The sequence below is a fragment of the Ambystoma mexicanum genome, chromosome 4q (assembly GCF_040938575.1).
Source record: "Ambystoma mexicanum isolate Mex_15411 chromosome 4q, UKY_AmexF1_1, whole genome shotgun sequence".
In the NCBI taxonomy this organism is placed as follows: Eukaryota; Metazoa; Chordata; class Amphibia; order Caudata; family Ambystomatidae; genus Ambystoma; species Ambystoma mexicanum.
In genome coordinates, this window is record NC_090928.1 from 1,120,874,104 (window position 1) to 1,120,893,917 (window position 19,814).

Here is a 19,814-nt window from a genome sequence, read left to right on the forward strand (position 1 = left end):
TTCGTACCTTAGTGGCAATGCGGCAGACTGGTCGATCCCTCTAGTAAATCAAGATGATCCGGTCCTCCATGATTTTCAAGCTTTTCAGCTCAGTATGGAAAAACTGTTCGCAAGACATTCACAGGGGCAGGCCTTGGACAATGAGCTTCTTTCGTTGCAACAAGGTAATCAAGACCTTTTGGCTTATATTGCGTCTTTCAACAGACTGATAGTGGAAACTCAATGGCCTGAGGACAAAAGGATTACGCTGTTTTATAGAGGTCTACGCGGAGAGCTCAAAGATGTGTTAGCCCAAGTAGTGAATCCCCCACAAGATTGTTCGGACTATATAGACTTAGTCGTTCAAATAGATCACAGACTGCAGAACAGGAAGGCCGATCGTTCCAAGTTTGATGCTCGAGTATTTTCCAAACCGCCAACTCCTTCCAAAGGAGTAGACTCCGGGGAACCCATGCAAATAGGGGGTCTGAAAGGTCCTCTAACACAAAAGGAGCGGGAAAGGAGAAAACAGTTGCAATTATGCCTCTATTGCGGAAACTCAGGGCACTTTCTTCGAGACTGTCCGGTGAAATCTGCCAAGAAGGCAGTAGGAGCTGCAGTTACCAAAGTTACAAACTCTGAGCAGGGAAACGACCTCGCCCGACAAGAATAGAGGTCCTCTTGCCGAGCGTGAAAACCAGTTCCGTGACCTCGCATTTCGTGATACCTATGGTCCTCATTAGCCCTGATAATCCGGATCGATTACATGCAATTGAAGCTTACGTCGACAGCGGTGCCATCGGCAATTATGTGGATCATGAAATGGTTTTGAGGATGAATCTAACTCTTTGTCCCAAGGCTGTAAAGGACGTCATTACTACGGTGGATGGTACGGAGATAGCCTCCGGGCCAGTAACGCATACCACTCAAGAGGTGACGCTAGTAAGTCAAGATGGACACCATGAGAAGATCGTGTTCGATGTGATCAAGGCCCCTCAGTTTCAGATTATTCTAGGAATACCTTGGTTAGAGAAACACAATCCTCTGATCGATTGGCGAGCAAGAACGGTCCAGTTTCCAGAATGTGTCTCTACTTGTCACCCTCCACCTGGTGTTGCACTGGCAGCAATTTCTTCAGAGACTCCCCAGTTACCTCCCGAATACCTAGAATACCAAGATGTTTTCCGGAAGGATCAGGCTAACTCTCTACCTCCTCATAGGTCTTATGACTGCCAGATAGACCTGATACCTGGATCTACTCCTCCTTGTAGTAGAATTTATGCCCTCACCGAGCCTGAGAACCTCCACCTTCGACAATACCTGGATCAATACCTGGCAAATGGGTTTATTCGTCCTTCCAAGTCCCCTGCTTCTTCAGCTTTGTTCTTCGTTCCAAAAAAGGAAGGAGACCTTAGAACTTGTATAGATTATCGCTCCCTGAACCAGATCACCGTTAAGAATAGATATCCGTTACCTTTGATCCCTGAACTCCTAGACCAAGTCAGAAAAGCATGCATATATACAAAGCTGGATCTTAGAGGAGCTTACCACTTGGTACGAGTAAAAGAGGGCGATGAATGGAAGACGGCCTTCCGCACCAAGTATGGGCTATTTGAATATCAGGTCATGCCCTTCGGACTTTGCAATGCCCCGGCCGCCTTTCAATATTTTATGAACGATGTCCTCAGAGAGCTCATAGATGTGTGTGTTGTTGTTTACATTGACGACATCCTCGTTTATTCTTCATCGGAATCTGAACATCGGAAACACGTGAAAATGGTCCTCGAAAGATTGCGTCAACACAAACTTTTCGCTAAGTTGGAAAAATGTGTTTTCAACGTGACTGAAGTTGAATTCTTGGGATTCATATTATCACCTGGCGGAGTGTGTATGGATTCAAAGAAGGTCGATGCAGTTCTCAAATGGCCATCACCATCCTCCGTAAAAGGTGTGCAAAGCATGTTAGGCTTCGCTAACTTTTACCGCAGGTTTATCCCCGAATTCTCTCGAATAGTCCAGTCCATCACTGCCTTGTTAAAGAAAAACAAACGTTTTGAATGGTCTACCGAGGCGGAACAAGCTTTCCAGGATTTGAAGACTAAATTTATCTCTGCACCAATCTTAAAACACCCTCGCCCCGAACTCCCCTACATCGTGGAAACTGATGCTTCAAGCCTTGCCATGGGGGCAGTTCTATCACAAAAGGACCCGGTAACCAATCAGTTGCATCCCGTGGCATTTTGGTCCCGCAAATTCTCGCCTCCTGAAATCAATTACACGATTACTGACAAGGAACTTCTGGCTATCAAGTCTGCCTTTAAGGCTTGGCTGCAATATCTGCTGGGGGCCCGACACACCGTTACTGTGATTACGGATCACCGAAACCTGCAATATTTGAAAACCGCAAAAGCCCAATCCTCTAGACAACTCCGTTGGGCATTATTCTTTGCCGAGTTTGACTTCATAATTACCTATCGACCTGGTACAAAGAACGGTAAAGCTGATGCCCTTTCTCGGATGGGAGTGGAAGAACACTTGATCAACCCTAAACCTATACCAATCATTCCCGAACAAAGAATTCTGGGTGTAATCGCCACAGAATCCATAGAGGAAGTTAAGGATAAAGCCAGGCAACTTGTAACTCCAGCAGACATACAGAATTGGCATCTGCAGGGAAAGGACTTTGCAGTAAAGGACAACTTATTGTATTTCCAAGAACGATTATACCTACCCAGCACAGATTTACAGAAAAAAGTAATCTCTTGTTATCACGATTCTTTAATGGAAGGACATCCCGGTATGGCCAAGACCTCAGAAAAGATCAAGCGCTACTTCTGGTGGCCGTCTTGGAAAAAAGATATCAGAGACTTTATAATGTCCTGTGGAGTATGCGCCCAAAACAAGAGTCAAAAGGAAAGACCAGCAGGCCTCTTACGCCCTATTGACATCCCACCTCGCCCTTGGCATACGCTTTCTATGGACTTCATCACCGATCTACCTCCATGCTCCGGATACAATACGATTCTAGTAATCGTGGACTTATTCTCCAAGATGGCGCATTTCATTCCGCTCAAAGGCTTGCCAACAGCAGCAACTCTGGCCCGAGAATTTCTCGAAAACATCGTCCGACTGCACGGTTTTCCTTCGGTTCTAATTTCGGATCGAGGTAGTCAATTTATTTCTCATTTTTGGCGAAGTTGCTGTCGGTCGGCTCAAATTGATGTGAGACTATCGACCAGTCACCACCCTCAGACCGACGGACAAACTGAGAGGACCAATCAAACTCTGAAACAGTATTTACGCTGCATGCTGCAACAAACTGAAAAAACTTGGAAAGACATCCTTTGGATAGCCGAATATGCCTACAATAACTCTGTCCATTTGGGAACTGGGAAAACCCCGTTTTTTCTTTTGTACGGCAGTCACCCTCGAACCTCGGAGTTGGATCCCCTCCAAGATCTTGAAACACCAGCAGTAGACTACCTGCATTCTACAATCACCCAAGCCTTTAAGGAAGCTGTTTCTCACCTTCAAAGGGCTAAAGAACAATACAAGAAAGGAGCAGATCAGCATCGGAAGGAAGCCCCTCAATATCAAGTAGGGGATCAAGTCTGGTTATCCACCAAATATCTACCTCTAAAAGGGCCACGCACATTCAACCCAAGATACCTTGGTCCCTATTCCATCACTACCATAGTAAACCCAGTAGCGGTCAAGTTGGACTTGCCCCCGCACATGAAGATACATCCGGTCTTCCACGTCTCTCTATTAAAACCTGTGCAACCTCAAACCCGACTAACTAAATCTCCAAAACCTATCCTAGTTGATGGAGAACTCGAGTTTGAAGTCAAAAGCATTCTGGACTCCAAGATCTCCAAATCTAAACTATTTTACCTAATTGACTGGAAAGGCTACGGCCCCCAAGAGAGATCCTGGGAACCTGCTGAATATGTCCACGCTCCTCGCCTAATCAAAAGATTTCACCGAACATTTCCTGACAAGCCAAAACCCCCGGAGAAGCCCGGTTTGGGAGGGGCCTTGAAGGGGGGTACTGGCATGATCTCTGCTTCCAAAAGGTCAGGGTTTTCCCAACTCCCTTGGAAGCAGATCCATAACCCAGGTTCCGAGTGCCAACCAGTCCCAATTGGGACCTTTTGGACCCAGTCCTGGCGCCAGTGGCACCAGGCTCATAAATATGCCCAGTCCCAGCGCTGCAAGCGCCGGGCTCATAATGCTTGGGTGGACTTACCTGCAGCAGACCATGCTGCTTACTTGCCTGCCAGTTGAGCCTCTGATCCTCTTCTGTTTGGAACTACTTTTCCTGTTGGGTGGGGCAGGAGCCACTCCCTAGATTCAGAACACTGTAACTCTTCTGGAAAGCAGGAACTCTTTTCTTACCTAGGCGTGGCTGTGGAAGGAGACACCTAAGCACTACAGGAGGCTATTTAAACCACACCCGATGGATGAATCTTGCTTTGCGTTATTCTGCATCCTCTGCAGCAGAACGCTCATCGTGTCTTCTGCATCTGATCCTGGGCCTAAGGAAAAAGGCTTACCATCCTGAATCCAGTCTTCAGCAACACCTATAAAGACAAGAAAGAACAGGTTAGCATTACGGTCTTCAGTGACAGCTCTTCACTTACCTGGTCCATCGGCCGTCACCAACGCCTCGCGCTGCATTCCGGCATCTGAAAGACAAAGGCTTACCAACTCTTCGTGCGCTCCGGAGGTCTTCACACTGCATTCCGGCATCTGAAAGACAAAAGCTTACCAACTCTTCGCACGCTCCGGAGGCCTTCGACGCTGCATCCCGCATCTGAAAGACAAAACAAGGTGCGTTTAAAGACATTGGGGAACTTTAATACTCACGTGCCATTACTCCTTTCCACATCTAACCCAGTGGGTATTCCGGCACCCTGCAGCCGCTCCGAACTTGTACCTGCAAAATAAAAAGACAGTTAGAGCGCATCGTGAAGCAGGCAACAAGCGCTTACTTACGTGCTTCCAGGCGCTTCTATTCATCACACGGGCTCCATCTTCAACTCACTTCAGCCCGTCATCCGCCATCGCCGGAACCCTGCAAAACAAGAAACATCATTACTAAAGACTTTAAAGACATTAGAATTACTCGAAACTTACCGTTCGTGCAGTAAACGACGGACAGCAGTCCTCTGAAGTCAAGAGGCCTGCTCCCCTTATCCAATGAAGAAACTGGTTACAGCACCCTGCCCCGAGGCAGATGGAGAGCACGGCGTTCACTTACCTAAGGTGAGAGCGTTAACCTTTGGGGTTCTACAGGAGAAGAGAAAGGGAAGACGAGAGAGACATTCAATAACCCAGTTCCTTAATCCCATATTTTCTATCTGCAGACATCTTACCCTTCGAGTCAGACATACAGTGCACAGAGGTCCAGCCCAAAGAGCCAGCCGTGTGTTACACATCACCTTTGAAGATACGGTATACGCCCAGTCAAGACCGGCGCCTCTACGGGAATCAGGTGAGCGTTACAAAATGACTTCTTCTGGACGTCCCTGGATGTAGGATTTTATGGGCTTAATCTATGACGCTCCTTGTCCTTCACTAAATACTTCTACTGGACGCTCTTCATCATTAACTGAATACCCCACCAACCCTCCGTTACTTTCTTCCCATTATCACTTTCCCCACTTAATATGCATGCATCGTTTTTTGCCAACTTTCTCAATCTACTCAACATTAGTTTTTCAGCTCCTGACCCTCAGAATCATCTCCTCCTCAACCGGCCACGTAGCCTTCGGTCTGCTCAGCTGCCTGTAGAGACCAGGAGGGGAATTCCATGAAAGAGGGACCCGTCCCACCTGTCTCGTTGTGTCTTGCAAGAACTTGTTCGGCCGCTATCCACAGGAAGCCTTGCGGTCCTCCAGCTAAATGGCGGAGGACTCCCGATATTCACAGACCCTTAAAAGCCTACTGGGTCAACAGACCTTAAACCATCCTACCTCTGCTACCATGTGAACCCCTGGACCTGGGTCCTTTAAGACAAGGTAGCAATACTTGGAGATGATTGGGGATGCAGAACATACTCCTACATCAATAATCAAACTGACTCAGGAAGTTGGCAAAACATAGTGCTGTTTTATTTGCAATTATCTAAAACAGGGAGTTACAACAGACATCAACGGACATAGCAATTTCATAAAAAACACAAGTCTTATAGTCAGAATTCGTCATCAGTGACTTCACACTACGTGGTAAACTACAAAAACCTACTTGGGGATGTGGTAGGCTTACAGGGAACATCTAAGTATACGTTCCATACTGACGGGGGTTGTGATTGGGTCTCTAACATCAGCTGGACAACTAAGCCTTCCTCTAGTGCAAGTCATCTTCATCGTCACAAAATATACAACGATCCATTGGTTACGCGAACTATAGGGCTCTATGATACGTCACCCTCTACAATTGGTTGGCACACTTGTACCCTTCTGGAATATTCCACACGCTAGCAGCACGAAGGCTGGTACCCTAGGTGACTGTGGGCTGGTCTCGACCATAGCTTTCCACCTAATTAGCCTGACATCTATCGTCACTCTTGCGGTCTGCCATTCAATGAAGGCTTTGAACTTGGGCTTGCAGAAGCTCTCTGTGCCTGAGAATAAAAGGGAGTGGGGCATGGTTCTATCTTCTGGTTTCGGTGTAGCTCGACCCAATAGTCCATTTTCATCTGACCATGTGACTGGAGACTGTTTTAATGCTCTTTGCTGCATATAATACTATTAAATGAGGAACTCTTGATGCCTTCAGTGTTTTTTTTATTCCACCTCAAACAGAAGTTTGTTTCTTTCTCACGTTCATGTAGCTACTTGAAAATACAACCATGCTAACAGGCCTCGACTCTTGGTGCTGGGACAGCCAGCCTTTTTTGGATTCTCCTTCACCATCAGCTTTTTTCCAACTGTGCCACACTGAAACCCTTTCCATGCACAGGGTTCAAGTCTTGCTGAAGCTGCATTGTGAAACATACAGGTTCTATACATTCCTATGTATACACATTGGCGCATCGTTGCAATCTTTTCACTACGTAGCCAGCCTCAAGATTACTTTGTCTGCTTGCGTTACTACATCTGTACACATGTAAAATGACTTTGCATTTTCTTCGAGTCTGAAATGTTGCTCATCTTTGACACTTCCTCTTCAGATCTAATAGAACGTCTATTTTCTTTTTTGTCGTTTGCCTTTTATGGGTGCGTCAGGGCTGCTTTTCATGACGTCACCAATGTTCCTTCTCGCTCATTTTCACACTTCTTCTGGAACTCTGTCCAGAACACCATTATATCTTTGTGAATGCATATAGGGTTTTCTCAGTGGATACCTTGTTTCAAGAATTCTTTGCGATAAAGGCATCCTCACTGGTACTGCACATGTAGCAATTTCCAGTTCCCAACATATAGGCAACATGGGGGTGGAACTTTTGGTAGGGGCTTTTGACTCTTCCTCCAAAAAACAATGAAGTAGAGGAAACTGAGACGAGGAAGAATAGGGAGGAGTTGAAAGTTATACTGCTAACAACCACTGAGACGAGGAAGAAATGCGGAAGCATAGACGGCATTAAGGGGAACCACAGTGAACCGTCTAGTGTTTGTTGAGTTCCTATTGGTCCAGTCTCAGTTGAAAAAGAAGATAGATAGATCGAGGAAGTATTGTCAAACCATCCCTCGAGGTGCCAGGATCAGGGAAGTTGTGCTCTGCTGAGAAGGGGCAGAGGTCCGGTGAACCTACCAGAGATGGGGGGAACCTTTGAAAGCGTGAAAAGTGCAAAGAGCTGGGAAAAGCTAAAGGATTCCTCAAATGAGGAAAATAGTCGGAACCTCAATGGAGGAACTGAGAGCGTGGCAGATGCATACCACAGAGAATAGCAGGGAGGACCAGGACCCTGAAAGGCAAGAAGCACAATGTCCAAGGGACACACCAAGAGAACTGAAAGGCTGGCTGGGGAGAGCGTTGGCAGCACAGCACTGCAGGACCATGAAGTCTGGCTGGGAGAGATACGCCGAACATGGTCTGGAGCCGCTGAGGCAAGCCGAGAAGAGCCAGAGAGCGCTGGCGAACCAGAGACAATGGGAAGCCTGCGACCGTCCAGAGGGCTGCAGCCAAGACCCTAAAGGTATTTGGGTGGCTTAGCCTATGGTTGGGCAACCTTCCAGACCATCGTTCTTGGCCTGCCAAGCCATTACAAAAGGGGAAAGACCATATGCAAATCAGGCTTGTCCCACCCCAATAGGGGCAGACCAGCCCAAACTGCTTGGTCACATCCCTTCTGCATAAGACCACAAGCATCCCCAAACATGTTTCGGCTTAGTTGGGCCTCATCAGTGAGTTGTAGCATGGGTCTCTAGGCCCAGCAGGCACGGGACCCACGTCTGGGCAAACTGTCCCACTCGGGGCGACTATAGCAAAACAAAAGGAATGATGGCTGGAAGGTTTAGAAGTAATCTTAACCTTTGGCATTGCTCTGGACAACCCTCCAAAACCATCGTTTTTGGTCTGCCATGCCATTACTGAAGGGAAAAGTCACCCTGAGTGGGATGGGAATGCCCAGACATGGATCCCGAGCCTGCTGGGTATAGAGACCCAATCTACTCCTCACTAATGAAGCCCAATGAGGCCGAAACATGTCTGCGGATGCATGTGGTCCCATGCAGAAGGGATGTGACCTAGCAGGCTGCCCCTTTTGGGGTGGTACCAAGCCTGGTTTATGAATGGTCTTTCGCCTTCTGTAATGGCATGGCATGCTGAAGAACAATGGTATGGGGGGTTGCCCAGAGCAATGCCAGAGGTTAGGATTAATTTCAAACCTTTCAGCAATCGCCTCTTTTGTTCCCCGTAAGCAATAGCCAGAACTCAAGAAATTTGCTATGAAGGAAACTTGTCATACTGTTCCTGATGTGCATTGTATGAAAGAGACAACACCTGAGAAGATTTGGTGGTGGGAATCAGAAGTTCGGGGAAATATCATGTGTACAAAAAAAGCCCAAACTGTTGACTTGGCCAGTGCTTGTTTCTGAATGCTATGATTTGATATGATAGGTTATTTATAACACGCTTAATACCCAGAGGTTTCTAAGCACGGACCCAGGGATCGAACCTGTGTTTCTCTGTGTCGTCTTGCTTCCAAGGTGAGCACGTTGCCCCTAAGCTATCCTCCCGAGACGAGGATAGCTTAGGGGCAACGTATGTGTAACAATATGCAGCCATGTGGGTTTATTGTGTTGTGGGGTCGGTGTACGCTCTGCGCCTGCGTTATTATGGCTTCACTTGCCTTGCATTGACAGTGTGTTCTGCGTTGAAATAAAATGGTTTAAATGTTCTATTATCTAATGAGGTTTTACTTTTTCCATGTAGGTGTTGGTGTTGATATTCGCCATCATACGAAAGAAAATGTGGGATTATGGTCGACTTGCGCTGATCACCGATTTCGATAAGTAAGACGTATAACAGAATTTTGTTTGATTCTGAATGGAAACATGTTGATTAGCAGTGGTTGGTATAAAAATATCAACTGAATAAAAGGAAAATAAAGCAAGTGTAAATTAAACAATGGCATACATAAATGTCAATTCTCAATGTGTATCCTTGTAGATGGCAAGTGAAAATGACGAACCGATTGCATCGGCAGTACGCAATATCGACTCTTATACAGGGTTATTTTTGCTGTCACTGAAATGTAGTCCAGGTGCAAGATGATTTCAGCATCAAAATGGAATGTTGCATTTTGTATAACAAAACTCCATTTTAGTCTGGGCTGTTGGGTGGCGCTAAAAGTGCTACCTTTAAAGCCGAAACTATTGTCATTAACATAAGAGCTTCAAATATGGGCTTTGAATGAGGGTCTGTAATGCTTTTCCAATGGTTATGACATTTAAGGAGGGATGCACAGTTGTAATCCCTCCCATTCCCTACCCTTAGCCAATGTACTCCATATGGCTGATCCTACCCATTCCTGCCCATCTCTGAACTCTTTGGGTTTATGTGATCTCTTCCATGGAGGCAGCCATCTCAGATGACTGTCTCTAAGGAAGCTTTCGGGAAACAAGCTGAAACTAGAGGCATCCTTTGAATGGGAAAGATACCAGGAATCTCATGTGTATAATCTTTTTTTTTTAAATTGATAGTCATCTGCAGTACTTATAATAACTGATATTCACTTTTATGTTATTCTGTATTCTTTTTCTTATACCTTGAATTAATTGTGATTTTCTTTTTATTGTATACATAATCACGTTCACCATGTTTTTATTGCAATTATGTTTCTATTTTTCTTGGGTGCTGTCTGCTGTGGCACCTCGAAAAAAATTCTGTCTGTGCTCATCATTCTATATTTGCCCTTGAAAGCTTATTTAAACTCGTTTCCCCCTGCCCGACACGTGCTTCCTAGTCGCCAGAACCGATCACGCCAGAAGCTACAATGTAACGTGTAACTCACGTGATGAGAAGGAGGCGGAGCGTTGCTAGGGTTCATTTCCCAGATACGAGCAATCCACTATTCTCTGGAACAGGCATGGCAGCGCTCCTGTTGCTCATTAAATTCCAGAACCGCTTAAGGCACAGCAGGGGCATCTGAAATCTATGTGCAGGTGCGTTAATTTATCTATAATTGATGTGCGCTCAACTGTTTGCATTATGCACGTCTTATTTCACTGGACCGTAGGGGTTGGATGTAGGGTTGCTTTATTTCTTTTAAGTGTTATGTGCATTTTCTGCTGCAAAGGCTACTGATCGAGGGTATGTTCTTGAGCCTCTCAACTATGGTCTGTTTTACAACTTTGCTTTCCGATGGCGGAGGCATATGCAATTTATTTTTTTCAAGCATTGCAGCCCGGTGCTTTAGTACATTTGCGTGAGTTAAAATGATCTGACTACAAGTCCCAGAATGCATTTTGATAACCCAGTCAGTGCTGAGCATTTGTGGCCCTGGTGACATGGAGTCCTCTTCAATTTACAGTGAAATTGAATCCATATTGAGCCACGCTATGTATTGTCTTCGAAGAAGCATGCATTATTTTAATTGTAATGGGTTTTAAGGGTTTCAAAAAATAGGGATTGGGGGACCCCCCCATTAAAAAAAATAGAAAAAGAAATACATTTGGTGCTTTTTTTTCCGCTGCTTTTTCTTATAAGCTAAGGCATTCGATGCCATCACTATAAACCTTTCTGGATACAGTGGACATTTCTGCCCAGACTGCATTTGTTGATGCTAACATTAAGGCATTCGTAATATTTTACTTGTGTAGCGCTTTGGCCAGAGTGCTTTACATAGTGCTTTATACAATTATTACCCAACTGAAATTGGTACTAATTGGATGACCTCGAAAAGTTGAAGGGCTCAGTTGACCTTGTATTTGTATGTATTTTGCATTTATATCACGCACATGCCGGCCCAAATCGTATAGCGACGCAAATGAAATCACAAACATGCAAAGTAACACTAGCCCACAAAAAATTGCAGCACAGCAATGCATATCAGGTTTGAGGGTGAGGTAGAGTGAATGGCGGAAGAAATGCTTTCATATCTACTCTGGCCATTACCGCACACCCACTGTGGCACAGGCGTCACCATTCACCATCTGTGTTCACAAGAGCTTGAAGCTCGTTCTTTCTCTCACAGGCCATGAAATGCATGGTCCACTTCCATTTGATGTAGACAACCTTTGTGCCAAGATTCCGTTTTTCACTAGAAGATGGCAGAATTGGTTATAAGGGTGGAAGGCATAGCAAGGGGTAATGTAGCACGTGTGTATTGACTGTGTGGATGGGGCAACATGACAGCAATGGCACTATGGCTCAAGACAGCATTGATTACTAGAAGTTGGCGGGCACTTCTGCTTTTGGTGCATTTTGTTGCCTCTCTTCGGAGTGTGTGAGTACCGTATGTTGGAGACGAATCAAAGCTTGTAGGTGTTTGGTTATTTGCCCACCCATTGATTGACCATGTGTATAAGTATTAGGCATTTTGCAGGCACTGCAATAAGATGGCCACAAAATCCCAAACTGTTGGCATTGCCAATGCTTGTTTGGCACTGCTTTTGTATGCAGAAGAAAGGGTTGACCGGAAATTTGATTGCACAAGAAGCACAACCAAAAAATAGGTGGGCGGGGAGGAGAAATCACTTACCTTTCTATGAAGTGGTGAGCGAGTGAGGAAAAGGATAAACGAGGCAAAGAGAACCCCTCCCCCCCTCAATAAACAAATTCATGTAATATGTTTTGGCTTTTGTGCGGAATTTGTATCGCCATTTGGCTGGCAGTAGCATCATATGTCCAGGTACTCCCACCATTGGGCAGCTATTGCCATTTTACAGCCAGCTTGTACAATCCTGTGCCCAGGTACTGCCCTGTTTAATCTGCTATTGGGAAATGGTGAAGGCTCGATGTAAGGGGCGATGAAGAGGATCTGCACAGCTGGGTACTGGGTGACACCATGCTGATGACTGCCAGTGCCATTGGCAGAGATGAAAGCCCGCCAATGGCTGCCCTGTAGAATGGAGCAAGTTGGCATCCAGCCTGAGCCTCGGAACTAGAGTGACTGAGGAGGAGGCGCTCAGTGAATCTAGGAATTCAGCCTAGCTGGCACCTGGACAATGCCCCCTTCCCTCTCTGAAGGGTCTGACGGCTGGCCTGCACCTATTGCCACTGCCATATGATGTGAGTACCTATGCATATCATGGCAACAACTGGAAAACGATATCACTATCTTTTCCTGCACTGCCCAGATGTGGTCTGGGAACCAAAAGGTTTCCTCGGAAATAATGGCCCCATATTACACGTTTTCAGCAAGCCCAACCCTTTCCCCATGAGAAAATGTGGAAATAAAATAGGGAACCACACACAAGAGGCCCAGTGTGCAGAGGCCTACTGGGAAATCTCCAGAGTGCCCTATAGGCCAGCCCACCCCTGGCACTGTCTTACTTAATCTAATATTCAGTAGCTGGCGACTATACACCGCGCAATGGTGTATAGTCGCGCAATGACCCTCAGGAAATAGCTTGGAAACACTTGACTTTTTAGGCTGTGGGAAGACGACTGTGCACAAAAAGTAATTGTAATACTGAATAGTAGTACCCAGCGAGGGAGTTTGGCGGCATCCCAGCCAAAGAGGAGTGTAATATCCTTTCATCCTTTCATCACGAGACTCTGCGCGAGCCTCTCGTGATGGAAGGATGGATAGAATATAGAAACGTATGATTGGAATGCGAGTTTCAAACCCACTTTATTTCAGTTGCTTTCCGTGGTCGGTGGGGCCGATTCACTTTCAGTAGGCAATTAGTGTAATAAATAACGTGTTAAATAACCACGTCATCCTGCGTGTATTTGACCACTTCAAGTGGCGACGAGGATCTTCAGGCCCCACCGCACCCCCCGTGTGTCCCAAGCTTTCATCCTTTCATCTATGTGCATGAGCAGGCCTTGCAGCTGTCCTAAAAGCTGTGGCCGCTCCGCTCCGCTTACAGTCAACTCGACTTCCAGCGACGCCGAGTCAGGGTCAATTAAGTGAGTGTTTTCTTTCATCCTGCTTGTGTTTGTTTCCGACATATACTGTCCGGACACGCCTCTTGGCCTGTGCTGTTAAATGTGGCACATACCCATTTCGATCAGCATGTCTTTCAATAGTGTACCGCCACCAATGTTTTTCCTCTCTGATGTTGGTGAGCCAGCTATTCCATGGAAAAGATGGATTAAATCATTTGAACATTACGCTGGCGTTGTGTGTGGTCAGAATTGCAGCGTGGAGAGGAGGAAGTCTCTTTTAATGCATTGTTTGGGCCCGGCAGGACAGAAAAAGTTTGAAGATCTACCAGATCTGCTTTCTGATGAAGATAATGACCTAAATGAATCTGAGCGGTCAGTGAAGAAGATGGGAAAAAATTACGAAAAGAAATTGAGCACCATTTTGGAACGTTGTAAGTTTGGGAAAAGAACTCAAGGAGAGGGTGAGAGCATAGAACAATACATCACCAACTTGAGGAAGCTAGCCAAAACATGCAATTTCAATACTCAATTGGACGAGAGATTGAGAGATCAATTTATGTTAGAGTGTAGGAGTAGCAAAGTAAGAGAAAGATTATGGGCTGAGGACGACCCCAACTTGGACACTGTCTTACGTGTGGCCAAGGAAGTGGAACACACTGAGAAATGTGTTAAAGAATTAGAAAGCAGGATACAAGCTACTGATATTAAACATGAAATTTCCAAAGAGAAGTATGCGACACTTACCGCAAGTAAGGAGAATGAATCCATTGCTCAAATATCAGGAAATCCCAATAGGAGATACAAATCAGAAAGGAACGGGAGATTGCCTTGGAATGATGATAAAAGAAAAAAACCAAGCTCCAGAGTTAATAACAGTGACGTGAGAAAGAAAAGTCCGCACAGGCGAGGAGACGACCCTAGAAGGAAAAGTACAGGGAGATGTTTTAGATGTGATGGCATGGATCATTGGGCAGATAACCCGGAGTGTCCTGCCTTGAAAATTATATGTGGGAAATGCAAAGGCAAGGGGCATTACGCCCGATGTTGCAGAATGCAGAACACTTCCACTAACTGGATAGGAAACGATGATAATAGTGATGAAGATGGAGAAGAATGCGTGTTTGTCGTAACTGACGAAGAAAATGAACAAGAAATAGAAAGTCCCAAGGCCGTAGTTTGTGTTGATGGAACTAACATGCACATGATGATTGATTCAGGTGCAAAATATACCTTGATACCACAGACCCTCTGGGACAGGAAGAAACATGAATACCTGCATGAACCAGACATAAAACCCAGGGCATATGGCGAAGTTAAAATAGATGTCATTGGATGGTTTTGGGGAGCACTCAAATTCAAGGAGAGGAAAGCCAATGGGAAAATATACATAACAAGAAAGGGGAGAACGCCTTTGTTAAGCTGGACTCACCAATGCAAACTCAAAGTGAAGTTAGATGCTGCATCGGATGAGTCTGTATATTCGGTTGAAAGCAACGCTGGAGGAATTCAAGAAAACAAAAAAATCACCAGAGAGGCTGATATGATGAAAGAAAGTTTCAGGAAAGAAATTGGATGTCTGCGTGGGTTTGTTCATGAGATCAAAATGAAGCCAGGACATGTTCCTGTTGCCCAGAAGTTGCGCAACGTCCCGCTCTCAATGAGGGAAGAAGTAAGAAAGGAGATTAAATTATTAGAAGATCAGAAGATCATCGAAAGAATAGATGCCAGTGAATGGGTTTCGCCATTAGTTGTATTAAGGAAAAAGTCTGGAAAATTGAGAATATGTGTAGACATGAGAGAATTAAATAAGAGCGTGATCCCGGATAGACATCCACTCCCCAATATTCAAGAGATTGTATCCACTATTGGGCCCTCGAAGTATTTTTCTACTCTGGATCTAACGTCAGCGTACCATCAAGTTAGACTTCATAAAGAATCTAAGAAAATGACAGCTTTTATCACGCCAGATGGATTGTATCAATACAGAAGATTACCATTTGGGTTGGTGTCAGCTGCTTCAGTATTTCAGAGAATCATGCACAAACTATTTGAAGGCGATGAAGGGATTATTTGTTTTCAAGATGACATATTGGTACACGCCATCAACCAGAAGGTGCATAATGAAAGATTACAACATGTCTACAGGAAGTTATATGAAGCAGGTATGACCCTGAGTAGAGACAAATGTAACATAAATCGCAGCGAAATCGAATATTTAGGACATACCATATCTGCTAGCGGCATAAAGCCAAAGAAGCAACTTGCTGATGCCATAATGAACATGCCGAGACCAGAGTCAAAGGAAGGCGTGCGTACGTTCATCGGAATGGCGGAGTACTATTCAAAATTTATAAAGGATTTCGCCATACACACTGTTCCGCTCCGTGAACTTTTAAAGAAGAAGTCATTTGAATGGAACAGGGAGTGCAAAGAAGAATTTGAAAATATCAAATCAGAATTAAACAGAGCACCATCATTGAAGAATTTCAAGAGTGGGAGGAAGACTATAATAACAACAGATGCAAGCAACCTAGGGTTAGGACCTGTTGTCACACAAGAAGTCGAAGGAAAAGAAGTTCTTATTGCGTTTGCATCTAGACTGTTAAAAGGTGCAGAAAGATCGTACGCTGCAATAGAAAAGGAAATATTGGCCATCAAGTGGGCAACAGAAAAGTTCAGGAATTTCATCTGGGGAGTGGAGGTGGAGATTCGCACTGACCACAAACCATTGATACATGTCATTATGAATAAAGGTTTGGACAATGTATCTAACAGGATCAAAAGATGGGTTGTACTTCTGCAAGAATACAACTGTACCGTACGATATGTACCAGGAGTGAAGAATCGTGCTGCTGATTGTCTGTCGCGGCTTACCAACAATTCTGAGGCAGATAATGAAAGTGAAAATAATCCAGAAGTTGTCTTGAACGTTGAAGCGCTATCCATATCCAAAACTGAGTGGGAAGAAGCGGAGAGACAAGACGATAATATAAAACAGTTGAAGCAAATTATACAAAGCAATGGAAGTCTAAAGAAAGTTATGTTTGAAGAGTCCGGTCTCATTGAATACTGGAGAGTTGCAGATGAACTCAATATAACAAGTGACAGAATTATGAGAGGAGATCGAATAATTCCGCCTACAAGTCTAAAACAAAGAATCATCGATCTGGGCCATGAAGGCCATCAAGGGATTGTGAAGACTAAGCAGAGAATACGTGATGATTTCTGGTGGCCAGGATGTGACCTGCAAATTGAGAGAACCATCAGAGAATGTATCCTTTGTAATCAGAGTGACAGGGCGTGTGTGAGTGTGAAATACCCGATGGTAATAACAAATATTCCAGGAAAATTATGGGATGAAGTAGGCATGGATATACTATGGCCTATTCGTTGTGATGGTAAGCAACAATTTTGCTTGGTGGTCATTGACCTTCTGACCAGATGGGTAGAAGTCTTAATCAAACCTCATATGAATGCTAAAATAGTAGTAGATTTTTTGTCAGAGATATGCACCAGGGAGGGTTTCCCAAGAAGCATATTAACAGATAATGGTGTCCAATTCAGGTCAAAAGAGATGGAAAGGTTCTGTACCAGTAATTCCATTGTACACAAAACTAACGCAATATACCACCCACAAACCAATGGAGTGGTTGAGAGATTCAACAAAGTACTCAAGGATGCCATTCGGTGGGCTTGGTCAAATGGGCTCAACTGGGAAGAAGCGGTAAAAAGGAAAATAATTGCTCACCGCTTTACTCCCCATAGTACAACTGGTCTATCACCTTTTGAGTTAAGTAGAGGGCGCAGAGCAAACACCAAATTGACACCATCCTGGTTGGAGAGAGAGACTGTAGTGAGAAAAGATTTTGGAGAGGCAGTAGAGAGTATCAGGAAAATCCAGCTGAGGAATAAGGCAGCTCACGATAGTCAAATGAGCGAAGGGAGAAGGAACAAAGTTCCCAGAGTGGGGGGTCTGGTGAGAATTAAATTACCCCCTGTGCTAAGAGATGGACCCTGCAAATGGTCCAAACCAGTGAGTGTGATTGAGGTTTTTAGACATGCGGTGAGAGTGCAAGACGGTAGAGTCTGGAATATGGAGAGAGTATGTGTGATGGAGTCAAGTAAAGATGTGAGAACCGGTGAAATGGAACACAAGGAGCAATCCAGTAGGGCTGGTAATGGAAGCATGGAGAGGAATGGTGAACATGTGAGATCTATGTTGAATAGAAATGTGATATCGAAAATTTCCTTGCCAAAACCTAAACCAGATCCTTTGCATGTGTCAAGAACAGGAAGAGTAATCCGCAAACCAGACCACATGAAGGATTTTGTCTAATAATACCGAACATACAGAAGAAGGATACTGGACTGTGTTCCATAAACAGCAAGAGACTAAGGAGGGGAGATGTGTAATATCCTTTCCTCCTTTCATCACGAGACTCTGCACGAGCCTCTCGTGATGGAAGGATGGATAGACTATAGAAACGTATGATTGGAATGCGAGTTTCAAACCCGCTTTATTTCAGTTACTTTCCGTGGTCGGTGGGGCCGATTCACTTTCACTAGGCAATTAGTGTAATAAATAACGTGTTAAATAACCACGTCATCCTGCGTGTATTTGACCACTTCAAGGAGCATCAGAACAGGGTCTTTACTACACCGGGAAAGATTCCTCTCCGAGCCCCCTCCGAGCGGGAAGCCACCATCTTCCCACACTGGGTAGCAGATAAGTGTGCGCCTCCACATCACCTGCCCCTTCGCCCCACCCCCTTTTTCCACACCTTCAACCCCCCACTCCACATACCTTTTTCCTGCCTCGTCCCTCCTTAGTGTTCCTGGTGCGCAAACGCTGCCATGGAAAGGGAGAAGGGACTACCTGTAGTTCCCATCTCCCTGATCCATTATCCGCCATATTTTGTTGTTGTTTGTTTTCTAGCTGACAAATCGTTAACGCTCAGTTTCTCAACTCGAGAAAAATAAACGATTAGTAGTTGTGCCTAATAGTAATAGAACCCTCTGAGGGGGCCTTATCTGTCTGGTAATACCCCAGGGCTATCATTAAGGCCCTCACGATGCCCCAGGGCTTTAGCAGACCGTTAATGCCCCCCTCCGAAGGTTCTATTGCTTAATTATATTTGGAAAGCTAATGCACTTTAGCTCTGAATGGAATCAAAAGCAGCATTTAACCAGTGACTATTTCATTGGAGATGTGTTGTGTTATTGGCATGTATACTGTGTACCGCAGCTGTTTGCATGGCCTCATTATAGTAAGTAGGTGCGGGGCAAGGATAAGAGGGCACAGCAGTGGCAAACATTGCACTTTACAAAGACTAACATAAAACAAAGTGTGCATGTTATGAGGTGGTTTCTTGTGGTAAACTGTGAACTGGGGGAGCAGAGGTACATTTCTTCCAATCCCAGTTCCCTACACAATCAAACTGTGTGATCCTTAACAAGGAAGACAAGAAAGGGGGGAGGGGATAATCGCAACTTCTCCTGGTCTTTTCTTCTTCATAACATTTACTCAGCCTGGTGAGTGGTTACGGGAGTGAGGAAAGAGAAAAGCGAGGGGGCAGTCCCAACTTCCCCACTCGACCAACCCGCGCTCACTCCCCATTAGCCCTTCCTAGAACGTAACAAGAGTTTCACGTTTTTTTCTTGTTAGCCATGCTGATTAAGAATGAAAGTAAAACGGGGCAGTCTAGTATATGTGTGAGCTTCCAGCCCCTGTGCCCAGCGCAAAAGAAACGCTCCAGGGCCCTGTACACATAGCTTAGTCCATCATCAAGTATGACAGTATTGGCATTGTGTTGTATCGTGCTTGGTGTGAATGCAGGTGCCAGGGAATGCATGTGAGAATGTTGGTGTGTCTGAGAGAATGTTTGGTTGTGAGTGCAGGAATGCTTGTCGTGAGTTTTCCAGAGTATGTCAGTTGGAGAGGCCCAGCCTGGGTGATGGGACCCAGTGGTTCATGTTTACCATCTTAAAGAGACATTGGGCCTCATTACGACCCTGGCGGTCCGGGAACTACGGTACCGGTAAGCATGCCGGTACCGTAGTTACCGGACCGCCACACTACGAGCTGTGCTTGCGGGCTCCAGCCAGCACTCTAGGTCTGACCTAGCGGGCAGAGCGGCACCCGCGAGCACAGCACGTCGGATGCACCGGCACCATTCTGAATGGTGCCGGTGCATCCGACGTCCCATTCCCATTCAGCCCTATGGGGCCGAATGGGGATGGGGAGTCCTTATTGCCGGTACCCGCAAATGGGCAATTACCAGGTGTGCCGAACTCGGCATGACCCGGTTCTTGCCCATTCGCGGGTGACG

General features: G+C 45.4%; 1 protein-coding gene across 3 annotated transcripts in view; it reads left to right on the forward strand.

Moving 5' to 3' along the window:
- Window positions 1-19,814, forward strand: part of TMEM63A (transmembrane protein 63A) — a 778,572-nt gene that overhangs the window by 171,435 nt on the left and 587,323 nt on the right. For all 3 annotated transcript variants that reach the window (XM_069608694.1, XM_069608696.1, XM_069608695.1), the window contains exon 3: window positions 9,361-9,440. In XM_069608694.1, the coding sequence (XP_069464795.1) occupies window positions 9,361-9,440 (80 nt within the window). The remainder of the gene's footprint in view (window positions 1-9,360; window positions 9,441-19,814) is intronic.